Genomic DNA, 24,937 nt, shown 5'->3' on the forward strand with positions numbered 1-24,937 from the left:
TTGTTGTAGTTACATAAGAGTTAATCAGCTGTTTTAATATCTCTGAGGTCTCTTGAGCCTGTAAAAGCTGCTGGAGGAGGAGAAGAGGACTCTTGTGCCCAGAGCCTGTCTGAAGGTTTCCCCACGTTGTCACCCCTGAGAACGGGGCACTGGACTAGAAAGGTTCCTTTTCACCTGACCCAGCAGGCTCTTCTTAATGCTTCTTCTGACCATAGTGACAGTGGTGACAATGAGCTAGTGAGAACCCGAGCCACCAGTGGCGTAGCGTGGGTTGTCAGCACCCGGGGCAAGGCAAGTAATTTGCGCCCCCTAACCAGTGGATTTGCGCCCCCTAACCCGTGGATTTGCGCCCCCTAACCCCCAGATGTTGCGCGCGGTGCGGCCGGCCCCCCTGCACCCCCCACGCTACGCCACTGCGAGCGACATATGGCAGCACAAATGCTCCATTCCTTAGTCACCTTTCCTTATTCGAGAACATGTTCCCTCGAACAATTGTGGCGCTTACATCCCAGCGGCCGTGTGCAGGATCAGACCCCCTAATGCTGTAATCCTAAACAACTGCCCCGCCCAGAGGCGCGGCTCCCAGTCCCTTGCGCACCAATGAGGAAGAGAGGGAGCCTACACAGGTTGGCTTATGCTGCACACCGGGGCGGCTTCCACCCCCGCCTGCCTCTTCCATTTGGTATCGCCCAGAATCCTTCGCTTTACGTCACCGCCCACTCTTTCTTTCATCCTCCCTCTGGTGGTATCGCCCCCGCGCCACAAGCCGCAGCATCCCAGCTCAACCCCTCGCTCCCCCTGTTGCCGGCGCAGTGGTACAGCCCGAGCTGACTCGGCCCCGCGGAGCGCCGCCCCTCGCAACGGCAGTGGTGCTGCCCGGTATTGCCCGGCAGCCTCCGCCGCCGTAGTTAGGGCCGCGCTGTTTGTGTGTGTCTCTCTCTCCCCCCTGCGCTTTGTTGAAGTGGTAGAGGCGGCTACCGCTCGGAGTCTCGCCAGCCGCCGCCCTCGCCCCGCTCTCTCGCCTCCGCCGTCCCGCCTTCCCTGGGGGGCCGGTGGGGCTGGTGTGTATGAGTGATTTATAACCGCGACCCCGCGATGTCCACGCCCGCCCGGAGGCGCCTCATGCGGGACTTCAAGAGGTAAGCGCGGCGGAGGGACGGTTTCCCGAAGTGGGGGAGCGGGCAGGAGAGCGAGGAAGGTGGTGAGGTGATCAAACATGGCGGCGGCGGAGGGAGCGCTGCGCCGCTAGCGTAGTGGGCAGTGTTGCGCTACTTGCGCAAGGCGGGCAGGCGAGCGAAGGGCGCCCGTAGAACGGGGGGGGGGGGAGCGCTACGCAGTTTGCGCAGGCTGGGTGGGAAGGCGGCGCTGTCACTCCTGCCACTTAGCTACTGTTGTCCCTTTCGCTCCGAAAACAGGCTTCAGGAGGACCCCCCGGCGGGAGTCAGCGGGGCTCCCTCTGAGAACAACATCATGGTGTGGAACGCGGTTATTTTCGGGTGAGTAGGCAGACCCTCTCCTCCCACCTGCAAGTGGCCTCCCCCCCCCCCTTTCAGGGTAAACATTGGGGAGAGGGACCAGGACGGGCAGAAGAAGAAAAAATAGAGCTAGAAATTTAACCTGTCCTCCCTTTCTCTGAAGATGGTTTCTGAAGACAGCTGGTGCAGAATTCAAGGGCCAGGTTGCAAAAGGGTTTGAGCCTATGACACCGATCCTGGTCTGACTCTTCGCTGCCAGTTGGTTTCATTCAAATTGCTGGTTTTGACCTATAGAACCTTAAAATGGTTCAGGACCACAATATCCCTGTAAGGGGCAGGTGCATATTCCTGCATTGCATAGCGTTGGACTACATGGTCCTCAAGGTTCCTCCCAACTCTTATTATTCTGTGAGATAACTGAGATACTTCCAGTTCTGCCTCTCCCCATGTGAACTGATCTGGACTCTGCAGTCATCCATCACCTGAGGTCCTTCTTCATGTGCCCACCTCTAGGAAAAGTCCGGAGGGTGGAAACATGCGAACGAGCCTTTTCTGTGGTGGCCTCACTTTTGTGGATTGCTCTCTCTAGGGAGGCTTGCCTGGCGCTTTTGTTCCACATCTTTAGGTGCCAGGCAAAAATATTCCTCTTTTCCCAGCCCTTTGGATAATTAAGCAGTCTGTGGCCTTTTAAATTGCTTATGTGAGTGGGTTTTTTGGGAGGTGTGTGTTATTGTTATTGTTTGTCGCTATGTTATTATGTTTATATTTTATATTGTAAACAGCTCTGTGTGCCTCAGATGATGGATGATATAGAAATTGAATAAATAAATACTAATAATACAGTTTACTACTAGTAGTACTTATTCATGTTAACTCCCAAGCCTTGCTGCACCTTCAAGGGATCAAGATGTCACTGATCTGTTTTTCACAAACATAGGCATATGCATAAATTTATTCCCAAACATAGGAATAATAGCTGTAATTATTATTATATTAGAACACAACAGCTTGTATCCCATGAAGAAGAGAAAGATGATGATGATGATGATAGTATCATCATCATCTCCTTCTTTATACCCCACCCATTTGGCTGGATTTCCACAGCCACTCTGGGCGGCTTACAGCATAAATCAAAATGCAAGTGTAGGAATTGTAATTGCTATTATTGTGCTGGTAGTTGCATCTTGCTCCTCTCCTTCCAATATGCTGAGGGTGGGGTGTTTGTGTTGCTATAGTTATTGCTTTAATGATTATCATTGTCATATCTTGCTCTTTTTCCAAGGAGGTTAGGGTTCTGTGTGGTTCTGCAGGGATGACAATTTAGCGGCTATTTTTCTTAATCGTATTTTGCTCTTTGTACAAGGAGGGCAGGTGGTGTTGGTTTTTAATCTGCACAACAGTGCTAAAAGGCTATATATCCAGGCTGAGAGGTATGTGAGAGAGTTTCCAAATACTAGATCTGGCGTTAGCCATATTTTTTTAAAAAAATCTCTTCCTGTAAGGCAGTGATCACCAACCTTTCTGGGCCTGTGGACAAATAGACTTGAAAAAAGCATTCCGTTCTGCCCAATAGAATAGGCTGTGATGTGTGTGGTGCTCACAACCATTTCATCCATTTGCACAATTTCTGCTGGAGGCAGAAGAGGACCTTGTGGGCTCCAGTGGAGGCCTCTGCAGGCACATGTGTGCTCATGAGCACCATGTTGGCACCCCCTGCTCTAAGGAGCTTTAGAATGTACACATGGTTGTCATTCCATCGCTCTCCCTATTATCCTTGTGACAGACCTGTAAGTAGATTACTTGGGGTTGGTGTGGAAATATTGTTGCCAGTGGTAACCAGGAATCTTAATTTTGTTGACAAGCAAAGCAAAACTCCCTATATACCCCACCAGGCGCAATGTTTTTATTTTTAAAAAGCTGCTGGCAGTGCAGGGTCACAAGACTGCAGGTTTCATGTTTATATTGGAGCACTTTCAGTGCCTTGGTCTGGGAAAGGAATGGGAAACCTGTGCTCCTCTAGCCAGTGTTAGAAACGAAATATGAAAGCTGGGAGCTAAATGGCACCTTAAACCTAGGTTATAGGTGCTGCAATGGAACTTCTAGGTGTGCATTTTTATAACAAAAATACAAAGCTGAAAATGAATGAACTGCAACTAAAATAATATGTTCATTTCCCCATGGTCTAGTCCTTCCTCTGCCCACCCCCTTAATATTCTTAAGAGGGTCTTTTCTCCAGTCTTCGGAGAGTAGCTGGAAGTGGGAAGGCAGTTTTAATCTGCAGTTTTAATCTGAAATCTTAGGCGCAGTTCTGCTCCCAGAGCTCAGAAACTGCTAGCGCTAATGAAGTTCCCTGTCGCAAAATGTGCTTAGAATAATGGGAGTTTCGAACACTGCCTCTAGCTGTTGCTGGACTACAACTCCCATCATACCTGAATATGGGCCACGTTGGCTGGGGCTAATGGAGTCTCACAACATCTGGAGGGATGTTCCCACCTTGGTATAGAAATAAAGGGTTGTTAAAAGCATGCAGTAGAAACATTGCTCCTCCCTATAGCCCTATTTTCTGTTATACAATTCCAATCTGTTACCCCCGAGGATGTGGACAGGCTGCTTGGACGAGTGAAACCAACCACTTGTCTCCTTGATCCTTGCCCATCCTGGCTTATAAAAGCTAGCCTGGGCGATGGGCTTCGTGGGGTGGTGAATGCTTCCCTCCGTGAGGGAGCCTTCCCAGACTCACTGAAAGAGGCGGTTATTAAACCGCTTCTTAAAAAACCATCTTTAGATGCGGCCACAATAGCCAACTATCGCCCAGTCTCAAATCTTCCATTCTTGGGCAAGGTGATTGAGCGAGTGGTTGCTGAACAACTCCAGGCACGCCTGGAAGAAGCGGACCATTTGGATTCCTTCCAGTCAGGATTCAGGCCTCATCATGGGACTGAAACTGCCTTGGTCGCACTGGTTGATGATCTCCGGCGGGCTAGGGACAAAGGTGAGAGCTGTTTCCTAGTTCTGCTGGATCTCTCAGCAGCGTTTGATACCATCGACCATAATATCCTTCTGGACCGTCTTGAGGGGCTGGGAGCTGGGGGCACTGTTATACAGTGGTTCCGCTCCTTCCTCCTGGGCCGTGTTCAGAAAGTGGTGCTGGGGGATGAGTGTTCAGACCCCTGAGCCCTCACTTGTGGGGTGCCTCAGGGTTCTGTCCTCTCCCCCATGCTTTTTAACATCTACATGAAGCCTCTGGGAGAGATCATCAGGGGATTTGGGCTGGGTGTTCATCAGTATGCGGATGATACCCAGCTCTACCTCTCTTTCAAATCAGAACCAGTGAAGGCAGTGAAGGTCCTGTGTGAGTGCCTGGAGGCGGTTGGAGGTTGGATGGCGGCTAACAGATTGAGGTTGAATCCTGACAAGACAGAAGTACTGTTTTTGGGGGACAGGAGGCGGGCAGGTGTAGAGGATTCCCTGGTCCTGAATGGGGTAACTGCCCCTGAAGGACCAGGTGTGCAGCCTGGGAGTCATTTTGGACTCACAGCTGTCCATGGAGGCACAGGTCAAATCTGTATCCAGGGCAGCTGTTTACCAGCTCCATCTGGTACGCAGGCTGAGACCCTATCTGCCCGCGGACTGCCTCGCCAGAGTGGTGCATGCTCTGGTTATCTCCCGCTTGGATTACTGCAATGCGCTCTACGTGGGGCTACCTTTGAAGGTGACCCGGAAACTACAACTAATCCAGAACGCGGCAGCTAGACTGGTGACTGGGAGCGGCCGCAGAGACCACATAACACCGGTCTTGAAAGACCTACATTGGCTCCCAGTACGTTTCCGAGCACAATTCAAAATGTTGGTGCTGACCTTTAAAGCCCTAAACGGCTTTGGTCCAGTATATCTGAAAGAGCGTCTCCACCCCCATCGTTCTACCCGGACACTGAGGTCCAGCACCGAGGGCCTTCTGGCGGTTCCCTCACTGCGAGAAGCCAAGTTACAGGGAACCAGGCAGAGGGCCTTCTCGGTAGTGGCGCCTTCCCTGTGGAACACCCTCCCACCAGATGTCAAAGAGAACAACAACTACTAGGCTTTTAGAAGACATCTGAAGGCAGCCCTGTTTCGGGAAGCTTTTAATGTTTGATGTATTATAGTATTTTAATATTCTTTTGGAAGCCGCCCAGAGTAGCTGGGGAAGCCCAGCCAGATGGGCGGGGTATAAATAATAAATTATTATTATTATTATTATTATTATTATTATTATTATTATTATTATTATACAAGGGATATACATTACTTTTTGTGGTGCAGAAAGCAAGCAAGCCAGGCTACTAGAAACAACTGTTGGCTATCATGTCTTGCTAGCTTGTAGTGAACTTTTGTAAGTTAGGGTGAGAGTAGCTGTAACTGGCCTAAGAAATATGGGGTGGTGGTTGTTATTTTTGTTTGTTTCTGTGTAGGCATTTTATATTGTAAACCACCCAGTGATCCTCGGATGAAGGGTGGTATAGAAATTTAATAAATAAAATTAGTAAACATCCTCTGTGAGTTTTGTGGCTGAGGAACAATTTGACATCTAGTTCAGGTCCTTGCCCCCAGCAGCATTCAGAGGGATACTTTTCTGCTAAGGAACTGCTGTTCACTGTAGAGGATTCTAGAGTTTGCTTTAGGTTGGAGACTCAAATCAACAAAGCACTGACTGAACTTTACTGTTCCCATATACTGAGAGTAAACTGAGGAGTGTAATGAATGTGCTTCCTTGGCTGCACTTTGCAGGGAAAAGTCAGTAGTGCTGGGCAAACCTTCTGAGCGCAGTTTCTATGTCATTACTGATCTTTTAATTGAGAAACTCCACAACAAGCTTCTGAGGAATTGTTCCCTCTGCTAGATAAAAAAACACTGCCACCTCTGTATCCAACCCTATTATGCAAGTTTGCAAAGCTGCAGTGAAACTCTCCCCCTTCAGCCTGTTTTTGTGGTGGTGGAGCTGATTCCTGCCCCAAATTTTCAGCAAGTATTCTTTTCTTCTCATATCCAGGGAACTTCCTTGCTCACTCACTCCTATTTAGCAACCACCACATGCTGTAAGATTGTCCAAGGAGTAGGTGCTGTTTCTGCCTTCTGAAGTAACAAAGCCACTTAGGTAGAGCCTGTGCCAAAGCTCCTCAAGTGACCTCCATCGAGGGTAGTCAAGAGCTGGTTGAATGATTTCCTCCCCCCCTCCAATACACATCCTTATTTTCTGCATGGGATACTAAGCTTGCCTTGCCTTAAAGGCTAGGGAAACACTTTATTGGGGTAGGAAGTATCTTTCATGCCTTTGGAAGTATTGTTCTTTCATTTTATTCCCTGCAGAAACTATGCTTCAGTAGTGCATAGCTCAGTTGGTTAGAGCATGGTGCTGATAATGTGAGGGTTGCAGGTTCAATCCCCACAAGGGAAAGCTGCATATTCCTGCATTGCAGGGGGTAGAACTAGATGATACTCAGGGTCCCTTCCAGCTCTACAATTTTGTGATTCTATGTGGGACTGTTTTGTTCATATTCTTCTCGTTTCATTTATCTCTGCCTTCCCCAAAAGAATTTAGGCTGCATTCCTCAGGGCAGGGATCTTTCTCTTTTATGTTGCTCTGTAATGTGTTATATATATTAACAATAGCTAGAAATCTTCAGGTTGGTCAGCAAATTGAGCAAAAACCCAAAATCCACTGAGCATTGTGTTCTTTTATTCAGGGGAGGAAGTATTTTCTGAGTATATGTCCAGTTACCTGTGGCAAATTGGTTGCCATCAGCTCCGAGCCATGCACAACCCTTGCGCTGCTGCTATATTGAATTTAAAAATACCAGCAAAACTGGAGTTGGGGACAGTGAGCAGCGGCAAGCGTGCAGCATCCTTAGCTCTGCCATTTTAAAATGAAACAGTGCTATGGAGACTTTGGGTATGGCACCCCCACAATTTGTCCTGGATAGTTTCTAGGTTGAGAATAGAATTAGAGGTGGCAGCAGCATGGGAATGGGTGTCAGTTTTACTTTACACAAGTAAAACTACCCAGGTGTAGAAATTGTGAAACTGCTAAAACTTTGTTTCTTGTTCTAAAGCCCTTAAGCCTTGCTCATTCTGACTCCTGTTTCTGTTCTGGGCACGGATTAAACTACATGTCATTTTGTAAAGGCTGAGTGCCAGTTTAATAATGAACTAACTTCACTAAGCCAAATGTAAGGTGCTGACATTCTCTCTCCTCTTTCAGGCCTGAGGGAACCCCATTTGAAGATGGTAAGTATTAAAACAAAACAAAACATTTTCAGTGGGCAGAAGGGTGATGTGATCAAATTGTTAATCAGTTTTAGGATTGAACATCAGAATTTCATGGATCAGTGTAGCTCAGAAGCCAAGATTCAACTGTTTGCAATCTCTCCCTGGCCTCTCAGTATGATTTAAATGTTTCAGAGAGAGAATGATGCCAAGTCCTCCTCCTCCCCCCCATCAACCACCCTTTCTAGAAAGGGGATAGGTGTGTGGGAGAAGAAAAACTTTGGTTGGAAGATAAGACAGCTGCAGTTAAGCACTTTGCTTTGAAGTGGTGACTAGGCTTACTGTGTAAATAGTACCCTTTACTTAAGAACATTCTTGAAGCTACTCGTATAAACAAAGTCTTTTTAGGGTACATGTTCAGAAGCATCATATCTTTCATAACCCGTGTATTGGGGTACATGAAAGATGGCTGTCTCCATAAATAGGGAATGTTACAAATATATCCCTTGGATGAAAACTGTATCATGCCTTTTCACCTTGACTATTGTGGCCTTCTCAGTCCTCTTTCTAGCACTTTTCTACCAGCAGCATTCACATCCCTAGTTATTCTGATCACATAGTGGTCTTTCTTAAATTTGCACATTGTTTTCTTGCCCTTCCCTTGATCCAACATACCTTCCACATCGGAACCCTTCATGGCCTTGCCTTCTCTTAACACCCCAACATATTCCTGCTCTTTTCTACTCCACCTCCCTGCTCTCAGCCATCTCAAGATCTGTAGCTTCCTTTGACCCACTCTATCCTTGGTGCCGCTTATGCTTAGAATTGCCATCTAGAACTCCTGTCTTCCTTCAAATCCCTCAGAACCCACCTTTTCCTTGATGGCTTTGGCACAACTCCTTAGGTCCCATGTCTTACTGTAACTAGGCCTGTGTACACTTAACTGAAATAAACAAAATCTTCCTCTTTTTAGCGCTGCTGCTTTCTCCGTGTCAGATCATATAAGCCGTGGGGCAGGAGCCTTTCTAATTGTATTCTGTAATGTGCTGTTCACATTTGCGGTGGTACATAAACAGTAACGCTTTGGCTGTGAGCTTCCTAAAGCCATTTGGCTGAGGAAAGGTGGACTAATCTTTGAATCTCATGTACCAAGAGAATTCTGTGAAATGGTTGGTGCTTCTGCACTTGAGATCAATGGGAACAGGGAGTTTCCATTTGTGAACAAGATACTTATAACTTGCCTCTCCCCATTGCAGGAACTTTCAAGCTTACCATAGAATTCACAGAAGAATATCCAAACAAGCCACCTACTGTTAGATTTGTGTCTAAAATGTTTCATCCAAATGGTATGTACCACCTAAAATGAAGTGATTTGTTTCTTAACTGCAGTAGTGGTCACAGAGGTGGACCTGATACTGATAGTTGCAGGGAATTTTGGACTGTGTGTGTGTGTGTGTGTGTGTGTCCATATGCTAATTGTTGCTGAGTTCAATCCTACCTGGCCTCTCAAGTTTCTAGTGCAATCAGATTATTTCCCTCAGTGACTTCCTTGATCACAAAGGTGTAGGGTTCTTTAATTTTTAAAGGCAAGGGTAACATATTTAAATAAAACCAGATCTACTTCATAGCAATACTTGCTCAGTTTTAGGATTCCTTATAATCCTAGTTCTTGTCTGCTGATTCTGTTTTGGTTATATGACTTCTGATGGAAGCATGAAGAAACTTTTCTTGTGGTCACTAACCAAGTGCACCCAATTTAAATTTGTAGCACTCCTACAGCTGCTGATGCTTTTGTAAATGAGTTTTAATGGCTTTTTTTAACATGATTTTGTCATCTTGCATTTATATCTTCCCCACTTTATGAAGAATTTTAAATCCTACGTTGGAAAGTTCACATTAGGCAATGGGGTACATGCTGTCACTAGGGTGACTTGCATAGATCTTTGAAAGGAGACACATTACTGCTCTTTAAATCTTTTCTTGAAATGCCATGCTGTGAACTTTTTAATAATCAGAGTTGTGAGGTTATAAAGGAGGAAGTGTTGGTGGAAACAAGGTGAACTTTAAAAATTCATTTCACCAGGGGCCTGTTCCATAACTTGTTGAAATCAGGTATTTGAGGCACAAGCTGCCAGATGCTTGTTCTATGGGCAGCTTAAGATAGTTATGCAGGAAATGTTGATAATTAGCTGGGAGTGACAACATAGCAAGAGAAACTTGAAGGCACTGAATCTTGTTATGAAACTCATTAATTTCCTTTTGCAGTCTATGCAGATGGTAGTATATGTCTGGATATTCTTCAGAACCGTTGGAGTCCTACCTATGATGTGTCATCCATCTTAACATCCATACAGGTAACATCAGGGCTACTGATGACCTTGCTAATACAGTTTGAAGAAGTGTAATAACTAAGGTGGAAACCTCTATCTGCCATGGGATTCCATCATCATTATTTATGACCCATCTTTTTATTTCTGTAAATTGGTTTGTGAAAGTATGGAAATGCGTATTTATTTCTCAGTGATTATTATCCACTGTATTCACAAGTGTACTTAAAAAGATCAATAAAATGGTTTCACAAACTGAAACAGCTATACATTTAAAAAGCATTGCATCTTTTTCTAGTGGTGGTAATTATATTTAGTCTATTTTTGTACCATTGTGTTTTTAGGTGTATTTGGTGTAGCAGAGCTGTATTATTACAGTTCAGAACGTACTTTCTTCTCCCTTTGCTTTTTACACTTCTGTCATTCACCATCAAAGTCTTGCCTGAAGCCAATGCAAGATGACTGCTGGCAGACCAAAAGCCCTGTCCCCCCATTCTCCATTAGAATGATGGAAGAGCAGTCCATCGGAGTTGATTCTGAGTCTAGTCCTGCTTAAAGAAGTGGCTCGCTGTGCACATTAAGCTTTGCTGTTGAAACAAAGATAATTGTTAATCATGCAAGTAGTACCTGTGCAGAGTCCATGTTATTGTGTTAAAAGCAATGGGATAGGTGCAAGCTAAGCAGCGGGCTTGAAATAGTCAAGAGATGTTCCTAATATGCACGGCATCTTTTGCTACATTGATCACTTTGCTTGCATTGTGTGAAACCTCATTATGACGCCTGATTCATCTTTTCTTTTCTCTCCCCCCACAAACAGTCTTTACTGGATGAGCCTAATCCAAACAGTCCAGCAAACAGCCAGGCAGCTCAACTATACCAAGAGAATAAGCGGGAATATGAAAAACGGGTTTCTGCAATAGTAGAACAAAGTTGGCGTGACTGTTGACCCTGGATGATGCAAATGAACACTCTGATGAGGAAAATATATGTATGAAGTGTCTGAGTCATCCTCCTCCTCCTCCTAGCATCACTGCATTTACTTTGAAAAGCAAAATAGCTGTTGTGCTGTTGCCACCCACCCTTGCTGAAGCTTCTTTCTCCTTGGACATCAGAAAGCACCCCCTCCCCTCCCTCTTGAGGTCAAATGTACCGTACTTGGGTTACTTGTGAAAGAATTACTTAAGGCTGAATTCCACTGTCTGTGATCTACCATCTCCAGTCTTAGGGCAGCATTGTGCATTTCTGTAGTGGACACTAAGCTTTTAAGTGTAATTGTGTTATACACAGTGATGCTTACGTGTAGCTTGATTTAAAAAAAGGGATATTTATATACAGTATACATTTTTAAGTATGATTCAAGTGCTAGCATTTTAACTGCTGCTATCAGCTTCAGTGCATCTGTAAGTACTGTGTGAAGAACTAGATTTCCCTGCTGCTTTATCTTCCCCCTGGGTTTTTTTTTTCCCATTTAGCAATGTGATGAAAGTATTTGGAATTGAGATGAAATTGAGAAATGGACTATTATGTCAAGCTCGGGAGCGGGAGGAGAGAAGGGGATTGCAGTCTGCTCTATGGGTCATGTGCAAAGCGATCTATCATTGTGTGTGGTAACATATTCAAGGTTAAGTGCTAGGTATCCTTTCTGTAGGGCTCTGTTTAGTTGTTTTTCGAAGCTTTTGAACATGGTTATGGAACAGGGGCGGACAATAACTTTACTAATGGTAAAAGCGGACAGAGAATGAGGAAAAACCAAAGTGCTTCAAAAAAACTTTTATTTCCCTTAAATAATTTTCATTCAAACTGCTCTTGAGAAGATATCAAGAAGCTACTGTTGTTGTTGAAAAAAGTAGCAAGGTCAAAAGTGCTACTACTGTATGCTTCATTTTTTCTTTCCCCACCCCTGTGCAGTTTTACAAGTTCTGCCTTTGCAAATCATTTTTGTAAAGCAAAGCTCAAATCAAACATTTTGGCTACCCTAGGCAGCAGTGTGGGAGGAGGCTGTCAGTGTGCTTGTCTGCTCTACCAGTGTCTTCTGTGTACATTGATCTGTTCAACTTTGCACAAGTAACCCATGTAAGAAACTGTACATTTTTCAATTACTTGTAAATAAATTATTGAAGGGAAGATACCTATCACTATTTTTATTATGGCAAATTCTTCTGGGGGTAGTTAATCCTCCTCAATCAAGCTGTCTTAATCCACTGTGGATGGTTACATCTTGTAGAAACAGTCTTGGAACACTAACCTCATCTTCCTATCAGCAGTGGGGAGCCTATATTCCTGGGTGTTGAGATACGACAGCTCCCATTTTCTCTGACCTTGCTGGCTGGGGTGGAAGGATTTTTGCCTTACATGGTATCTTGATGGTAAATTAGTATTATATACAGTTGTCATAAGGCATCCCTCTTTGTTAATGTCTACATGAAGGGAGAGCTCATCGCACTTCTGCCACAAGTGGTACCCCACATGCTATTTTATAAAGTAAAGCAGTTTAAAACCCAATGGACAGTATAAGGTTTCTGGCAAAGTGTTTCTCACGACTTAACTTGCTACCCTTCCCTGAAACTTGCAGGGGCCAGTTGTCAGCTGTCGCATTCCATTTACACTCACATTGGTTTCTGAGAGCATTCTGTGTCATATTCAGCAGCTGCCTGGGGGCTGTGCATTTCCCAGCATCCTTTTTGTAAACACCACAGTTACTTTTTGTATTGGCGACTGATAAGCAAAACAGAAAACCAAGAGCAGGTAAGCTTGCATGCTAGGGAACAGCTTGCAGCATAGGAATAAGCTACTCTTAAATGGAGGCTGGTAAGCTAGCATACCAAACCAACTCTATAGAGCCCCCCTTTTGTTTTCAATTAGCTTTGCTATCACTGCTTTAATTTGGTTTCCTCACTTAGGTCATGGGTACATTCTTTTCATATAAGCCAGCCTTGTCTGGAGAAGTTTATCCCCACCAAGTAAATCTTATGTTTTCTTTCTTGGATGCTCATGCTGTGTTTCAGGAGTGGTTACCATTTTTGGTCGAAGGGGTGCATTTACCCTTGGAGAGGGGGGTGGAGCATTGCCAGTGGTGGGTGTATCACCGCACACATATAGGCACTGAGCTTCCCCTCTCAGCTGATCTGTGCACTTAATGGTCCCTCTGTGCTTCTCAAACCAGCCATCAGTATGGGGAAGCTGGTAATTTGTACAGCCATCCGGTTGCCGGGCTGGACAGTGACATTTTAACTTTTCTGCCTCCCTTATTGCTGCCTACTTCCTTTTTGCCACTACTACCAAAATTATTGGGAGGCTTGGAGCAGCCTGAAAAATATGGGGGTTTGGATCAGGTCTCTGGGTTGGGGGCTACCCATCCACCCCTGCTCTATCATTGATTGATTGATTGATGGATTGATTGATTGTATATACTCCCCTATACCCGGAGGTCTCAGGGCAGTTCACAGAATAAAATCAAAACAAGCCAATAGCCACCCCCCAAATTTTAAAAGGACATGGGATGTCAATCAAATCAACTACCATTTGTAGTAGTAGCAGTACTATTTCTGTTCCCTTCTGAGCTAGGAAAGAGATTTTGCTGGCACACAGTAGCTAGCTATCTCCAGTATTACCTCTCTTTTTTTAGTTCTCATGATTGGCAAGAGAAGCTATGGGTTGTTACATGCTTCAGTACCTTTCCTAGGTGGCAAAGGTCCAAGAGAGTAACCATTAAATAATTAGTTAATTCTTCAAGGTGGTCCCAGGTAGCCCAAGTAATATCTAATTTATTAATTTTGAAAGCCTTCCTGTTGATGGAAATGGTGCTTCTGATTAAATTTGGGCAATGGGTTAAAACTCTCGGTACAAGTCTCAGAAGAGGTATTCCACCTTACCTCATCCATTAAGGGTGCCTCTTCTTGGTTGGAACCTGCAATGATCTGTGTGCATAAGCTAAACTTGTTTTTATGCATAAAACAAAGTTACACAGGCTTAGTAAATCAACCAGATTTACTCATGGCATCCTCTACTTATTGTTTCTAGCTATGGATGACGGTTCCCAGAAAGACAAGTAGATTGAAAAGGTAGTTGATTTTTGCATCCTTAACAAGGCTGCATTTTCTTTAAAGGCTCCTGGAACTGGGAGGGAGGTGTGCCTTCAAAAAAGCTTAGTTTTTGCATAGGAAATAAGGGGAAGTAAGAGAATTACGCACACACTAATCAAACGCCCTACAGAGAGAACCTTTTACTTGTTTCTCTCCATATTTTATACGAGCACATGTACACAAAAAATGCAGTGGAAGGAAATGAAAAGTGGAAGCAGCACACATAGAAACAAATGGACCTGAACCAAGAGTGTTTATTTTTTTAAAAATACTTCACTGAACAATAGTTGTAGGAGAAATCCACTCCACCAGAGTTCATCTTTCTGTTAAGGTGATAGAAAACGCTTTAATTTATTCACTAACATCATCAGATTTGGAAAGCAAAAGCATGGCCACTTGAGGCAAAACCCAGAACCTTGTATGTTCTGCAGCATGCACAATAAATCAATTTTATGTCAAAGAATTACAGATTCTGGCTCTTATGACGGAGGGGGGGAACCTGTGGCCTTGAACCAGATTTTGCAAGGCAACAATTCTCATCGCCCAAGGACTCTTGGGAATTGAAGTCTAACAACATCTGGGTTCCCTATCCCCTGCTCTATGAAATAACAAAAATTAGACCAAGCTTGCGTGTGTTTACATAATCTCACACATACAGAACTGTGACATACTCCTCAGGCGTCCTCCCCAAGAGGAAGCAGAAGGCATTGCCTCAAACTCTGAAAGCTATCTTAGAAACCGTATGCAACTTGCCACAGTTGAACGCACTTAAGGCCCACTGATTTCAGTGGGAGTTTTATGCCTTTGTGCTCCTACTAAAATCAAAACAACTCAAAATTAAAACAACTCCCACCCACTTATGAACTTTGGCTTATAAATATAGATTTTAAATAAAAATCTGAGACTTGGGCTTTTGTGACTATCCCCCATTCTGGGTTTATATCAGGGATGGAGAACCTGTGGACCAGATGGTGACAGGCTCCTAATTCCCCTCAGCCCCAGCCAGCATGACCAATGGCCAGGGATTGTGGTAGTTGTAATTCTGCAGCATCTGAAGAGCCACAGCTTCCTCATCCTTGGCTTTTAGGGTACAAATGAAGAAGGCAGTCTTGGGTAAACCAAATCACTAATTACGGTAATGATGCTGCATTTTGAATAAACTGAAAAGCAAGTTCCCCATCCTTCCCACAATAAAATCCAACATTTTAAATACAAAACATGCAATTCTTTGCATGTCCAGAAATAAAAATCTATTTATTATTAATACCAACTTTACATAGTTTTCTACATATTGCCACCTTCTTTATTTTTGTATTTTTTATTTTTTTTAAGTCAAAAAATAGAGAAGGAAATCATCCTACCCTTTTGCTTTAAAGTGGTGTGCAAACTTTCCCTGTCACACAAAGTGTTCCTGCTATTACAAAACTAGGAAAATGTGAAGGAAACAAGCCTTTTCCAAGAGATTTCATAAAACAGTTAAACTGCTTATATAAAGCTCTTATTTTTTCCCCTAAGAAAGTTTTAGAAAATTAATGAACAAGTAAAACAGGTTTCAATCATTCCCACATCCATGTGCAACTTTCGCTCGGTTTAATGGAGAATTCAGCCTCATCTGAACATCCCCAGAAGAAATGGATGGCCCTCAAGCCTTATTTATCCTGTGGCATAATGAGTTCATAATGGCCAACCTGACCATCTTGCTTTAGCTGGTGTAACAAGTCTTCTTTACGCCTCTTTCGGCTAACCACTAAGTATCTATCACGGCCCTGTCCATGGGATTTACTCTTAAGCCCGTATTGTTGGGCTATCTGATGAATCTGTTTGCGCTCATCGTTGGTCAGTTCCGTTGAGAACGTCAGATCAACTTTGCTGTCTGAGAAGGCATAATTCTGGATGATCTGTTCAACATCTTTCTTTGCAATTTTTGACCCCCTTTCATTGTCCAACCCAAGCCCTTCCCTTTTGAACTGTTCCTTCACGGCAATCGGTTCTCGGATCCCTTCCCCACTTTTCCCCAAGCCACCGCCTGTCCAGCCCATTTTCCTTAGAATCTGATTCCCAATGTTGTCTTCCTTGATCTGCTGCTTCGTTGCTTCTTCTGCTGAACGCCCGCAGATCTCGTTCCTTGAGATGACGTCTTCGACGGTGCCTTTTTTCAGGTTGTTGATGACTGTTGGTTGGGTTCTTTTCAGGACTCTGACAGCCTCTTCTGCCGCTGCGTGCTTGACACTCTTCTTGACCCCAATTGCTTCAGCGATTAATTCCTTTTCCAGCATCACCTTGCACTTCCACCGGATCCCCATCACCCTTTCAAAGATGTACTCCACTGTCATCTTGTTGAACTGAGCAGTGTCGTTCAGAGTGCACACAGGGTTCATGGAGTTCTCATACACAACAAGTTCCTTCAGACTCTTCTTCTTGGGGGGAATACGAGTGGCCCCGCTAAATTTGCGAACCTGGACTGCTTTGGTGGGCCCAGTACTGGACTGGGTCTTCTGGAGAACTTTCAGCGCTTCGTCTGCTGCAGCATGCTTGCTTGTTTTTTTCGTGCCATACCCTTCGGCTAAAAAGTGGTCCTGCAAATAGACACGGCAGCGCCACAATCTATTTGGCATCATGGCATATTTGTATTCAATTGTCATTTTGTTAAAGGAGGCTGAATTGTTCAAAATCCCAATGGCATCACTGGCGTTTTCTGTGAGGACAAAGTTAGTCCAATGTTTAGCTGAACTGGAGCCCTGCTGGGGGTTAAAGGTCAGCTGTCCAGGTGACCATTCTTTCGTGGAAGTGACAGTGTCATCCAAATGCTTGAGCACTGGAGGGAATTCAGGAGGAGATTTGCCCTTCTGACACAGCACTAAATCCTCCAGGGTGGTGTTCTTGTACTTTCGCTGGGCAACCTTAACCTCCACAGGCTTTTGCAGCAGAATCATTGCCAGTTCCGTCGCTCGGTCCCTCGATCCATTTTTGCTGCCGGCATAACCTGTGGCCAAATATATATCCTGACACCTCACCTCACAAGCAAAACCATCTTTTAGGAGCTTCTTGTTATCGGGAAGGTCCTCAGGGGAAAAATATTTCAAGTGGGAATAAATATACTCAGGGTTTGTCCTGCAAGCCTGTATGGATCGTGTCAACAGAAAAGTGTAGTTAATTTTGTCTGGCTCGCAACTAGCTTCAGGGCTAGCAAGATTATTGCGGACTGCCACTGCAAGTTTGTTAATGAAATACTGCTTGGCTACTACAACCGATTTGGGAAATGTTTCAGAGGCAGCCTGGAGAAGAGAAGGCCCCCACAAATCTGCTGCAACACCACTGGCAGAAGAATCTTCGTTTTTGGAAACCACTTCAGCTTCCATCTGGTTTCCCTGGGTACTTCCATAACCTAAACCTACTGTTCTGGAAAACTGTGTGTCCTCATCCTGGGTACTGAAGCTGCTGAAAACCCGATCAGCGTAGTTTTGGATTTGCTGGCTTATGTTCTCACTGGCCTCCTCTGCTTCATTTTCTGAAGCAGGCTTTTTTCCTTCATCTGGAGTATTGCTGGCTACAAAGTGTATAGGTTCAAAACGAGGCCTGACATGGTATTTGGCAGTCTGCTTCCTTGGAGGTTCGAGACCTATGCAATGTAAGAAGTTAAAAGAGGATTTTTAAAATGAAAAATGAAACATGGGTGAAATATAACTTTTCTCTGCAGGCATGAGAAATTGTAACTTTGGGCCGGGGGGGGGGGGGCAGAAGTGGAAGGCAGATTTTCAAAATATTATATTCCATAGCTGTGTGATTAAAGCTATGGCTGAAAACGCATACAGTCCTCGGAAGATCCACTTATTTAATGGAACTTATTCTCAATTAAGCATACATAGGACTGCAACTTCAATATTCCAGTGTCAGTCAGTTTTATTTAGTGTCTTGGGGGGGGATTGTAAAGTGGCAAGACTTTGCAATTTGAAAGAGGAAGCACTTTTGCTTTGGGAACTACAACTATATGTTGCAGTGTGGAGGTGTATCTGAGGATCAATTTAATAATCCAACAATGGGGCAACAAAGAACTGCTGTTGCCTATATTAGGTTCTGGTAGTGATGAACCTTCCACAGAAATCCTGTTTTGCTGTTGACAGTAGGAGGCGGAAGAGTTACAGAGAGGTGAATTAAAGGGGCAGAGGAGGTGAAATGAAGTGAGCAGAGTTAAAAAAAGGAAAGTGAAGGAGACATAGAAAGGTAATACCAGCAGATAAAAAGGAAGCAAAAGAAGGTGAGAGAGAAAGAAATAAATTTTTGAGAAGGTAAAGAAAATGTGGAAGACATGAGCTGAGAGAAAGAGGAGATAGGCAGAGACCTAGTGATAGAGAAAGAAGGTAAGACAAAAGTAAATGACAAGAGATAAAGGACTGAGAGGGTGCAAGGAGGAGGCAAAGAGAGGGAGGGAGGTGTAGAGGAGAACAACAGAGGCAAGACGGGTGATGTGAGTCCAAAAGTGCAAGGTAGGCAGAGAAAAAGGCACCAGCAGTTGACAGAGAAAAGTTATGGAAAGCTAAAAAAAGTGACAGAAAGCCTTTTGGAGGGGAATATAACACAAATATGACTTGCCCTCTTGCTCAGTGTTAACCATGGAGTAAAGATAAAATATAAAAGAGGACACATCTACTAAAAGCGTACAAAATTTGACCGACGATATATTAAATATTGGCTCACATGCTTTTTTAAAAAATAGTGTGCGACGTGTGCTGAGATGTCAGCACAATTAAGTATAAATCAAAAGTGAAAATCTGAATGTGGGTCCCATGTTGCTGGTTGGGATTTAGAGGTGGGTCTCAGGTCTAGATTGGCTGAAGACCACCGTGCTGGTGCAACTGTTGTAGCGCTGGATTTCTCAGCTGCACAACATTTAAAACTCACTCGTCCACTAGTGCATGAGGCCTTGGGCTAGTGGACAAAGAATATTAGATACAGCCCTTGGTCTTTTCATGCCTGACATTGCTGATTCATTAAAGAGCCAATTCTGCTGTGAATGGAATGGAGGGAAATGGAGACACTCACTACGAGATGGAGAATAGTCCGGCGGGGAGCGTGGCCTTTTAGTTGCCTTGGCATCAGGCACCAATTCAAATGACGGCATCTCGCCAATGTCAATCCCTTCGGCCATATGGAGGACTTTCTCCATAACTTCAGGGCTATACCTGCATTTAAACAAAGGAAGCTTTAAGTTATAGACTGCCATTACACCCCCCCCCTTGCAGCTCTACTCCTACCTCTGCCCACCAGAGGACTACCTAAGTGGGTGTCCTGTTGGACCAAGAGATGTGTGGTTACAACACCTTTTCACACTTTTGCCCAGCGAAACATAATACAAGATACAGGAACACAGGAAGCTGTTTTATTCAGAGTCAGGCCACAGATCCAGGTAACTCAGTACTGTTTATGCTTGGAATAGTCCATGTGGCTCCCTCCATATATTGTTGGACACTAGCTCCATCATCCTTGCCAAGTTGTATCCTGGCTGGGGCTCATGAGAGCTGGGAGTCCAGTAACATCTGGGGGTTACAGGTTGGGGTAAGCTGCTTTTGGCAAAAGGAAAACTTTCTGGAAACTCACAGCTATACTAAAGAAAACTGTGGATGCAAAACTTTCCATCATGATATCTAACTGGCAACTATCTCCAGTTCAAATGTAAACAATGGACAAGATAAAGGAATATGCTGGCGTTGATCTTTGGCACAAGGGGTGCTATGGAGAGACACATGGCATTTCCAGCAGCAGGGTATGAGAAAAGAACCCAAACATTGTGAGGGCAACTGTTGTGACAGAACAGACAACGCTGAGTTCGAAGGACTAATAGTCTGGCCTGGTACAAGACTCTTTCCTATGTTCCTAAACCTTGTTGATTTCTGACCCAGTTAAGTGAATGGAGAAGGCAGCCACTGGTCAAGGACAGCTTGATTCTTAGCATGTGCAATCTCTCTTTTTTTAAGGCTGGTAGCCAAAACAGGGAATACTGCACTGAATACTTGAAGGTCTGTTTTCAGTGGCTGCTATGTCATAATGGCGAAGGCCACACCATACATTTAAAGCACTACTGTACCACTTTAGACAGTCATGGCTTCCCCAAAGCATCCTGGGAATTGTCATTTGTTAAGGGGGCTGAGAGATGTTAGGAGAATCCTTTTTCCCTTTGAGAGCTACAAACAACCCCTCTTCCCATAGAACTATGTAAACTTTGGCTCTCAGAGGGAAATAGGGGCCTCCTATCAACTCTCAGAACCCTGAATAAACTACAGTTCCCGGGATTCTTTGAGGGAACCCATGGCTGTTTAAAGTGACACAATGTATGGTGCAAGTGTGGCCCCAGTGGTAAAAAAAGACAGGGCTTCCATGCCCTCTGATCTGCCTATAACTTTCTTGTTTTGGGGGGAAAGAGAGAAGAATGGGTGATAGTTATTCTGGGGAGAAATAAAGGTATTTGGCTCAAAATGAAGTAAAGTTAAGGAAATGAGGGCTGCCTACCAGAGCAAACCCAAACAGGGTACAACAGTGAACATGGCAGACTGTTAAAGATCCCCACAAATATACAAGGCCTTAAAATATTTGGAGAAATATTGCTTATGAAATAGAAGATTTGTCAAGGACTGGTTTTGACCCACGACAGTGATGCCAAGCCAATAAGCAAAGTTCTTTTGAAGAAGACCTGTACAGTCTCAAGGGTGTTGGGAACTTGCAATTGTTTTGTGAGTCAATAAAGAAGCTAAACAGAAATGTTAATATTCTGCCTTCCACTGGCATTGCTCTCAGCCTCTGTTGCTGCTCTATAATGGCAATCAGACAGATATCAATGAGGTGCTCCCATGAGGGCTGGGGAGATGGAGGCTAGCACCACCACCTATTGTTGTACTACCCCTTCCTTATTCCTGATGAACCCTTATACGGAGAACAGGGCGAATAGGGGGCTTTGCAAATTGCCCTTGCAAAAAGAAACTTTGGAATATTCTTCCTGCAGAGATTTGTCCAGTTTCCTCTCTGTTGCCTTTTGAACCACATGTGAAAGAGTTTTTATTCAGTAAGTCTTTTCATGGTTAGTTCTACTGCTGTTTTCCCAAAATATTTTATTTACTGTGCAGTTGATGTTTTTAAATGGGTGGTTTTAGTGCAGCATGCCCTTGTTAATTGCACTGCTACTGGTTTTCTGTTTGCAAACTGTCCGTAGTATTTACCGTATTTTTCGCTCTATAACATGCACCCAACCATAACACGCACATAGTTTTTAGAGGAGCAAAATCCGTAGGCATGCCACCCGTAGGCATTTCCTCCATAACACGCACAGACTTTTCCCCTTACTTTCTAGGAGGAAAAAAGTGAGTGTTATGGTGCAAAAAATACGGTAATTGCTAGAAGAGCATGACTAAAATATTACATACCAAACACTAATAATCACTGCATGGAAAGGAAAATGAGTTGTGAACAGAGAGTAATGGGAAGAGAAAGGGGAAGGGTCAAAGGTGAGTGGTAGAGCATGCATCTGCTTGGCATGGAGGTCACAGGTTTATTTCTTGACATCTCCAGACAGGGCTGGGAGAGATCCCTGCCAGATATTCTTGAGAGCCACTGCCAGTCGTTGTACAGGATGGGGAGTGGGCAGCGGCGTAGCTATTTATTAACAATTAATTAATTAATTAATTAATTAATAATACCTAGGGATGGAGAGCCAGTGGGCCTTTAGACCTTGTTGGAGTCCAGCTCCCATCACCCCTGGTTAATAATAACAGCACTGGCCAAGCTTAGTGGAGCTGGTGGAAGTTGCAGGCACAAATTCCCCACTGCTCTTGTGAATTAGAAGAAAATCTTCCTCTTGTGAACTTCTGAACTAGGCACACCAGTGGCTGGCGCTGGACAAGGCAGCGTTTTGTACCTAAAACCACTGTAGGGAAGGGCTGAAAATCAGTGGCAGAGCAGCTACTTTGTTGGCAGGAGATCTCCCAGGTTTATTTTCCTTGAAACCCTGGACAGCCGCAGCCGGTTAGTACAGAAGACAGCACGGAGCTGCATGGACCGGTATAATAGTTGCGCTGAGTCCCTAAGCAAAACAACCGGAAACAGCTTAACGGCTGAATCAGTGAAAGTATGCTCAAGGCCAGGCGTGCGTGGGTGGGTGGGATCACAGAGTTGTAGAGTTGGAAAGGATCCTGAGGGTTGTCTAGCCCAACCCCTTGCAAATAAGGAATCTTTTGTCCCGCACAAGGGCTCGAACCCACAACCCTGAGATGAACAGTCTCATGCTCTACCGGCTGACTTATCCCAGCAGCTCAACAGACCTCTATTAACAACTCAAGCCCCCTCCTCCTCCTCCGTTAACTGCGATACGCACCCAACGTGTCACCAGGGCTGTACACACCACCAGTTTACCCCCCCAAACACGTGTCATTGCGCGCGCGATCGATCGCTGAAGTGGGGAAAAGAAGCAGAGAAGCGCCCCGCGCCTTACCTGCACCCCATGAAGACATGGTTGGCCCAGGCGTGGGAGAGCGCCAGGAGCTTCTGGAAGGAGACGTCTCCCGGGTAGTCCGGCAAGTTGCGGAGAAGGAACTGCCTTCGCACCGCCCAGTGCCGGTCGCTCTCCTGCTTCTCGCGCCAAGGCTCCAGGTCGGGCTCCTCGGGGGGAGTAGCGGCTGACCCCTCGGCAGGAGGCTGCGGCGGCTGAGGAGGAACCGGCTGGGCAGAGGAAGGCGGCCGCGGCGACAAGAAATCCCCGCCGGGCAACGTCCACCCTCCGCCGGCCATGGGCTGGCCTTGTCCGGGCACCAAAGCCAACCGGCGCCGGCGTAAGGCGAGCGGGAAGGGGGGCAGCACTCAGGACGGGGCTCCCCGGCGGACCGATCCCGCCTAACCCCGATCCGGGTGCGGAAAGGAGAGCCAAGAGCAACCGTGTCCGTTCACACGTGCGTGAGACCCCGCTCCTTCTCTCCCTTCAAGTGCGCTCCCCTTTACCCCTCCTCTGTCTTCTTTCCTTCTCGTGAGCATGCGCGAGCGCTTCTTCCTAGCTCCTCCCCCCAGTCCAGCCCGCTGCTTTCTATCTCTTCTTTTTCCGCTTGTTAGACGCTGCTCGCGTGGGCGGGATGGAACGTTCGAGCCGCGCGAGATCTCCGGAGGAGGCGGGGGAGCCTAAGGGAGAGCGAGTGAGGGGGGGCCGGCAAGGAGCGCGCTCCGCTTCTCCCACAGCGCCATCTGGAGGTGGGGAGGAAAAGAGCCCAGGCAAGCGAGCGAGAGCGCTTCGGCCGGCAAGGGGAGGAGGATGGAATCATTATTTGAGTCTGGGGTTCGAGTCCCACGTTGGGTGAGAGTTTCCTGAATTATAAAGGGTTGGACTGGGTGACCCTCGTGACCCCTTCCAACTCTACAATTCTATTAAGACGACAGATGTTTGCTGTTGAGGAAGTTCTGTGAATGCGTTTAATGTTATGGTCCTTCTCTAAAATCTATGCATATTTGGAATCAAGAATATGTTTACCCCCAAGTCATATGAGCACAATGGTTGACATAGATTTTATTCTGAGCTAGAATCACACAACTGTAGTTTTGGGAGGGATTCCAATGATCATCTAGTCCACCCCCTGCAATGCAAGAATCACAGTTAAAGAATCATTGGTGGATGGCTTTCCAATCCATTTAAAAACCTCCGGTGAAGGGGAGTCCACTACCTTTCAATGTAGTTCCTTCCACTGTTGAACAGCTCTTAACATCAGAAAGTTCTCCTAATGTTGAGTCAAAATCTCCTTTATGGTAATCTGAATCCATTGCTTCAAGGTTTCTTACCCCTGGAGTAGCACAAAACAAGCTTTCAATAATCTTAGCTTCAGCAGTTCTTTAGCATCAGGAGGGAGGAGCATAAACACAGATGAGCACAGTAAGCACAGATACAGCATGTTCTTTGCTTGTAAAGGTAAAGGGACCCCTGACCATTAGGTCCAGTCATGACCGACTCTGGGGTTGCGACGCTCATCTTGCTTTATTGGCTGAGGGAGCCAGCGTACAGCTTCCAGGTTATGTGGCCAGCATGACTAAGCCGCTTTTGGCGAACCAGAGCAGCGCACGGAAACGCCATTTACCTTCCTGCCGGAACGGTACCTATTTATCTACTTGCACTTTGATGTGCTTTCGAACTGCTAGGTTGGCAGGAGCAGGGACCGAGCAACAGGAACTCACCCCATTGCGGGGATTCGAACCGCTGACCTTCCGATCAGCAAGTCCTAGTTTAACCCACAGCGCTACCCGCGTCTCTCTTTGCTTGTACAGTATGTTGATTTAATCTCTGGGTTGGGGTGTGTTGTTTGTTATGGATAAAAGCTACCTTGCAACAGCTTTAATAAAGGTATTTCTACATCAGTTTCAAGCCCCATGATGCTATTCAGTGTGTTTATTTCAAATCTGCAATCCATCAACTGACTTAGATTTATAGGAAATGCTGAAAGCTTGAGATAGGTAACAAAATCATACTCACCCCTGTTTTTGTCAAATTCCACCGAAGTATCACCCTCCCTTCCCAACTAAACCCTGATCTGCCCCATCCTAGATTGGCAGAACTTGCTACACTTCTGAAATATGATCTGTCTTGAAGCGTGGGTGGTGGGTTTGTAGAGGGAGTACCAAAACTGGGAGGCAAGCACTGAGAACAGCTCTCTTCACACCTTTGATATTGGAACATGATACACAGATAGTGTTAATCACAGGTGGCTCTTGGTGAATTTCAGATTATAACAAGGCACATGATCAAAGGAGACTATCTCCAAGACACCTTGGGCTTATGTTATTCCTAATTACTGCT

The 24,937-nt window shown here is 45.3% G+C and overlaps 2 protein-coding genes across 3 annotated transcripts; one reads left to right on the forward strand and one right to left on the reverse strand.

Moving 5' to 3' along the window:
* The first annotated feature begins 735 nt into the window (after positions 1-735).
* On the forward strand, positions 736-12,166 carry UBE2A (ubiquitin conjugating enzyme E2 A). Its single transcript, XM_083486651.1, has 6 exons — positions 736-1,139; positions 1,416-1,496; positions 7,711-7,736; positions 8,972-9,061; positions 9,981-10,069; positions 10,860-12,166. The coding sequence occupies exons 1-6, from the start codon at positions 1,096-1,098 to the stop codon at positions 10,986-10,988; spliced, it is 459 nt and encodes a 152-aa protein (XP_083342777.1). The 5' UTR covers positions 736-1,095; the 3' UTR covers positions 10,989-12,166.
* A 2,194-nt stretch (positions 12,167-14,360) lies between these two features.
* On the reverse strand, positions 14,361-23,219 carry NKRF (NFKB repressing factor). 2 transcript variants are annotated; one of them, XM_083486400.1, is made up of 3 exons: positions 22,601-23,219; positions 19,165-19,304; positions 14,361-17,743 (listed from the first exon to the last, which is right to left on the reverse strand). In XM_083486400.1, the coding sequence occupies exons 1-3, from the start codon at positions 22,894-22,896 to the stop codon at positions 15,774-15,776; spliced, it is 2,406 nt and encodes an 801-aa protein (XP_083342526.1). In that variant the 5' UTR covers positions 22,897-23,219; the 3' UTR covers positions 14,361-15,773. The 2 variants fall into 2 exon arrangements, with proteins under 2 accessions (XP_083342526.1, XP_083342527.1); XM_083486401.1 differs by lacking the exon at positions 22,601-23,219 and adding an exon at positions 20,018-20,135.
* Between the last annotated feature and the right edge of the window lie 1,718 nt (positions 23,220-24,937).

Source organism: Podarcis liolepis (genome assembly GCF_965112155.1).
Source record: "Podarcis liolepis genome assembly, chromosome: Z".
Taxonomy (NCBI): domain Eukaryota; kingdom Metazoa; phylum Chordata; class Lepidosauria; order Squamata; family Lacertidae; genus Podarcis; species Podarcis liolepis.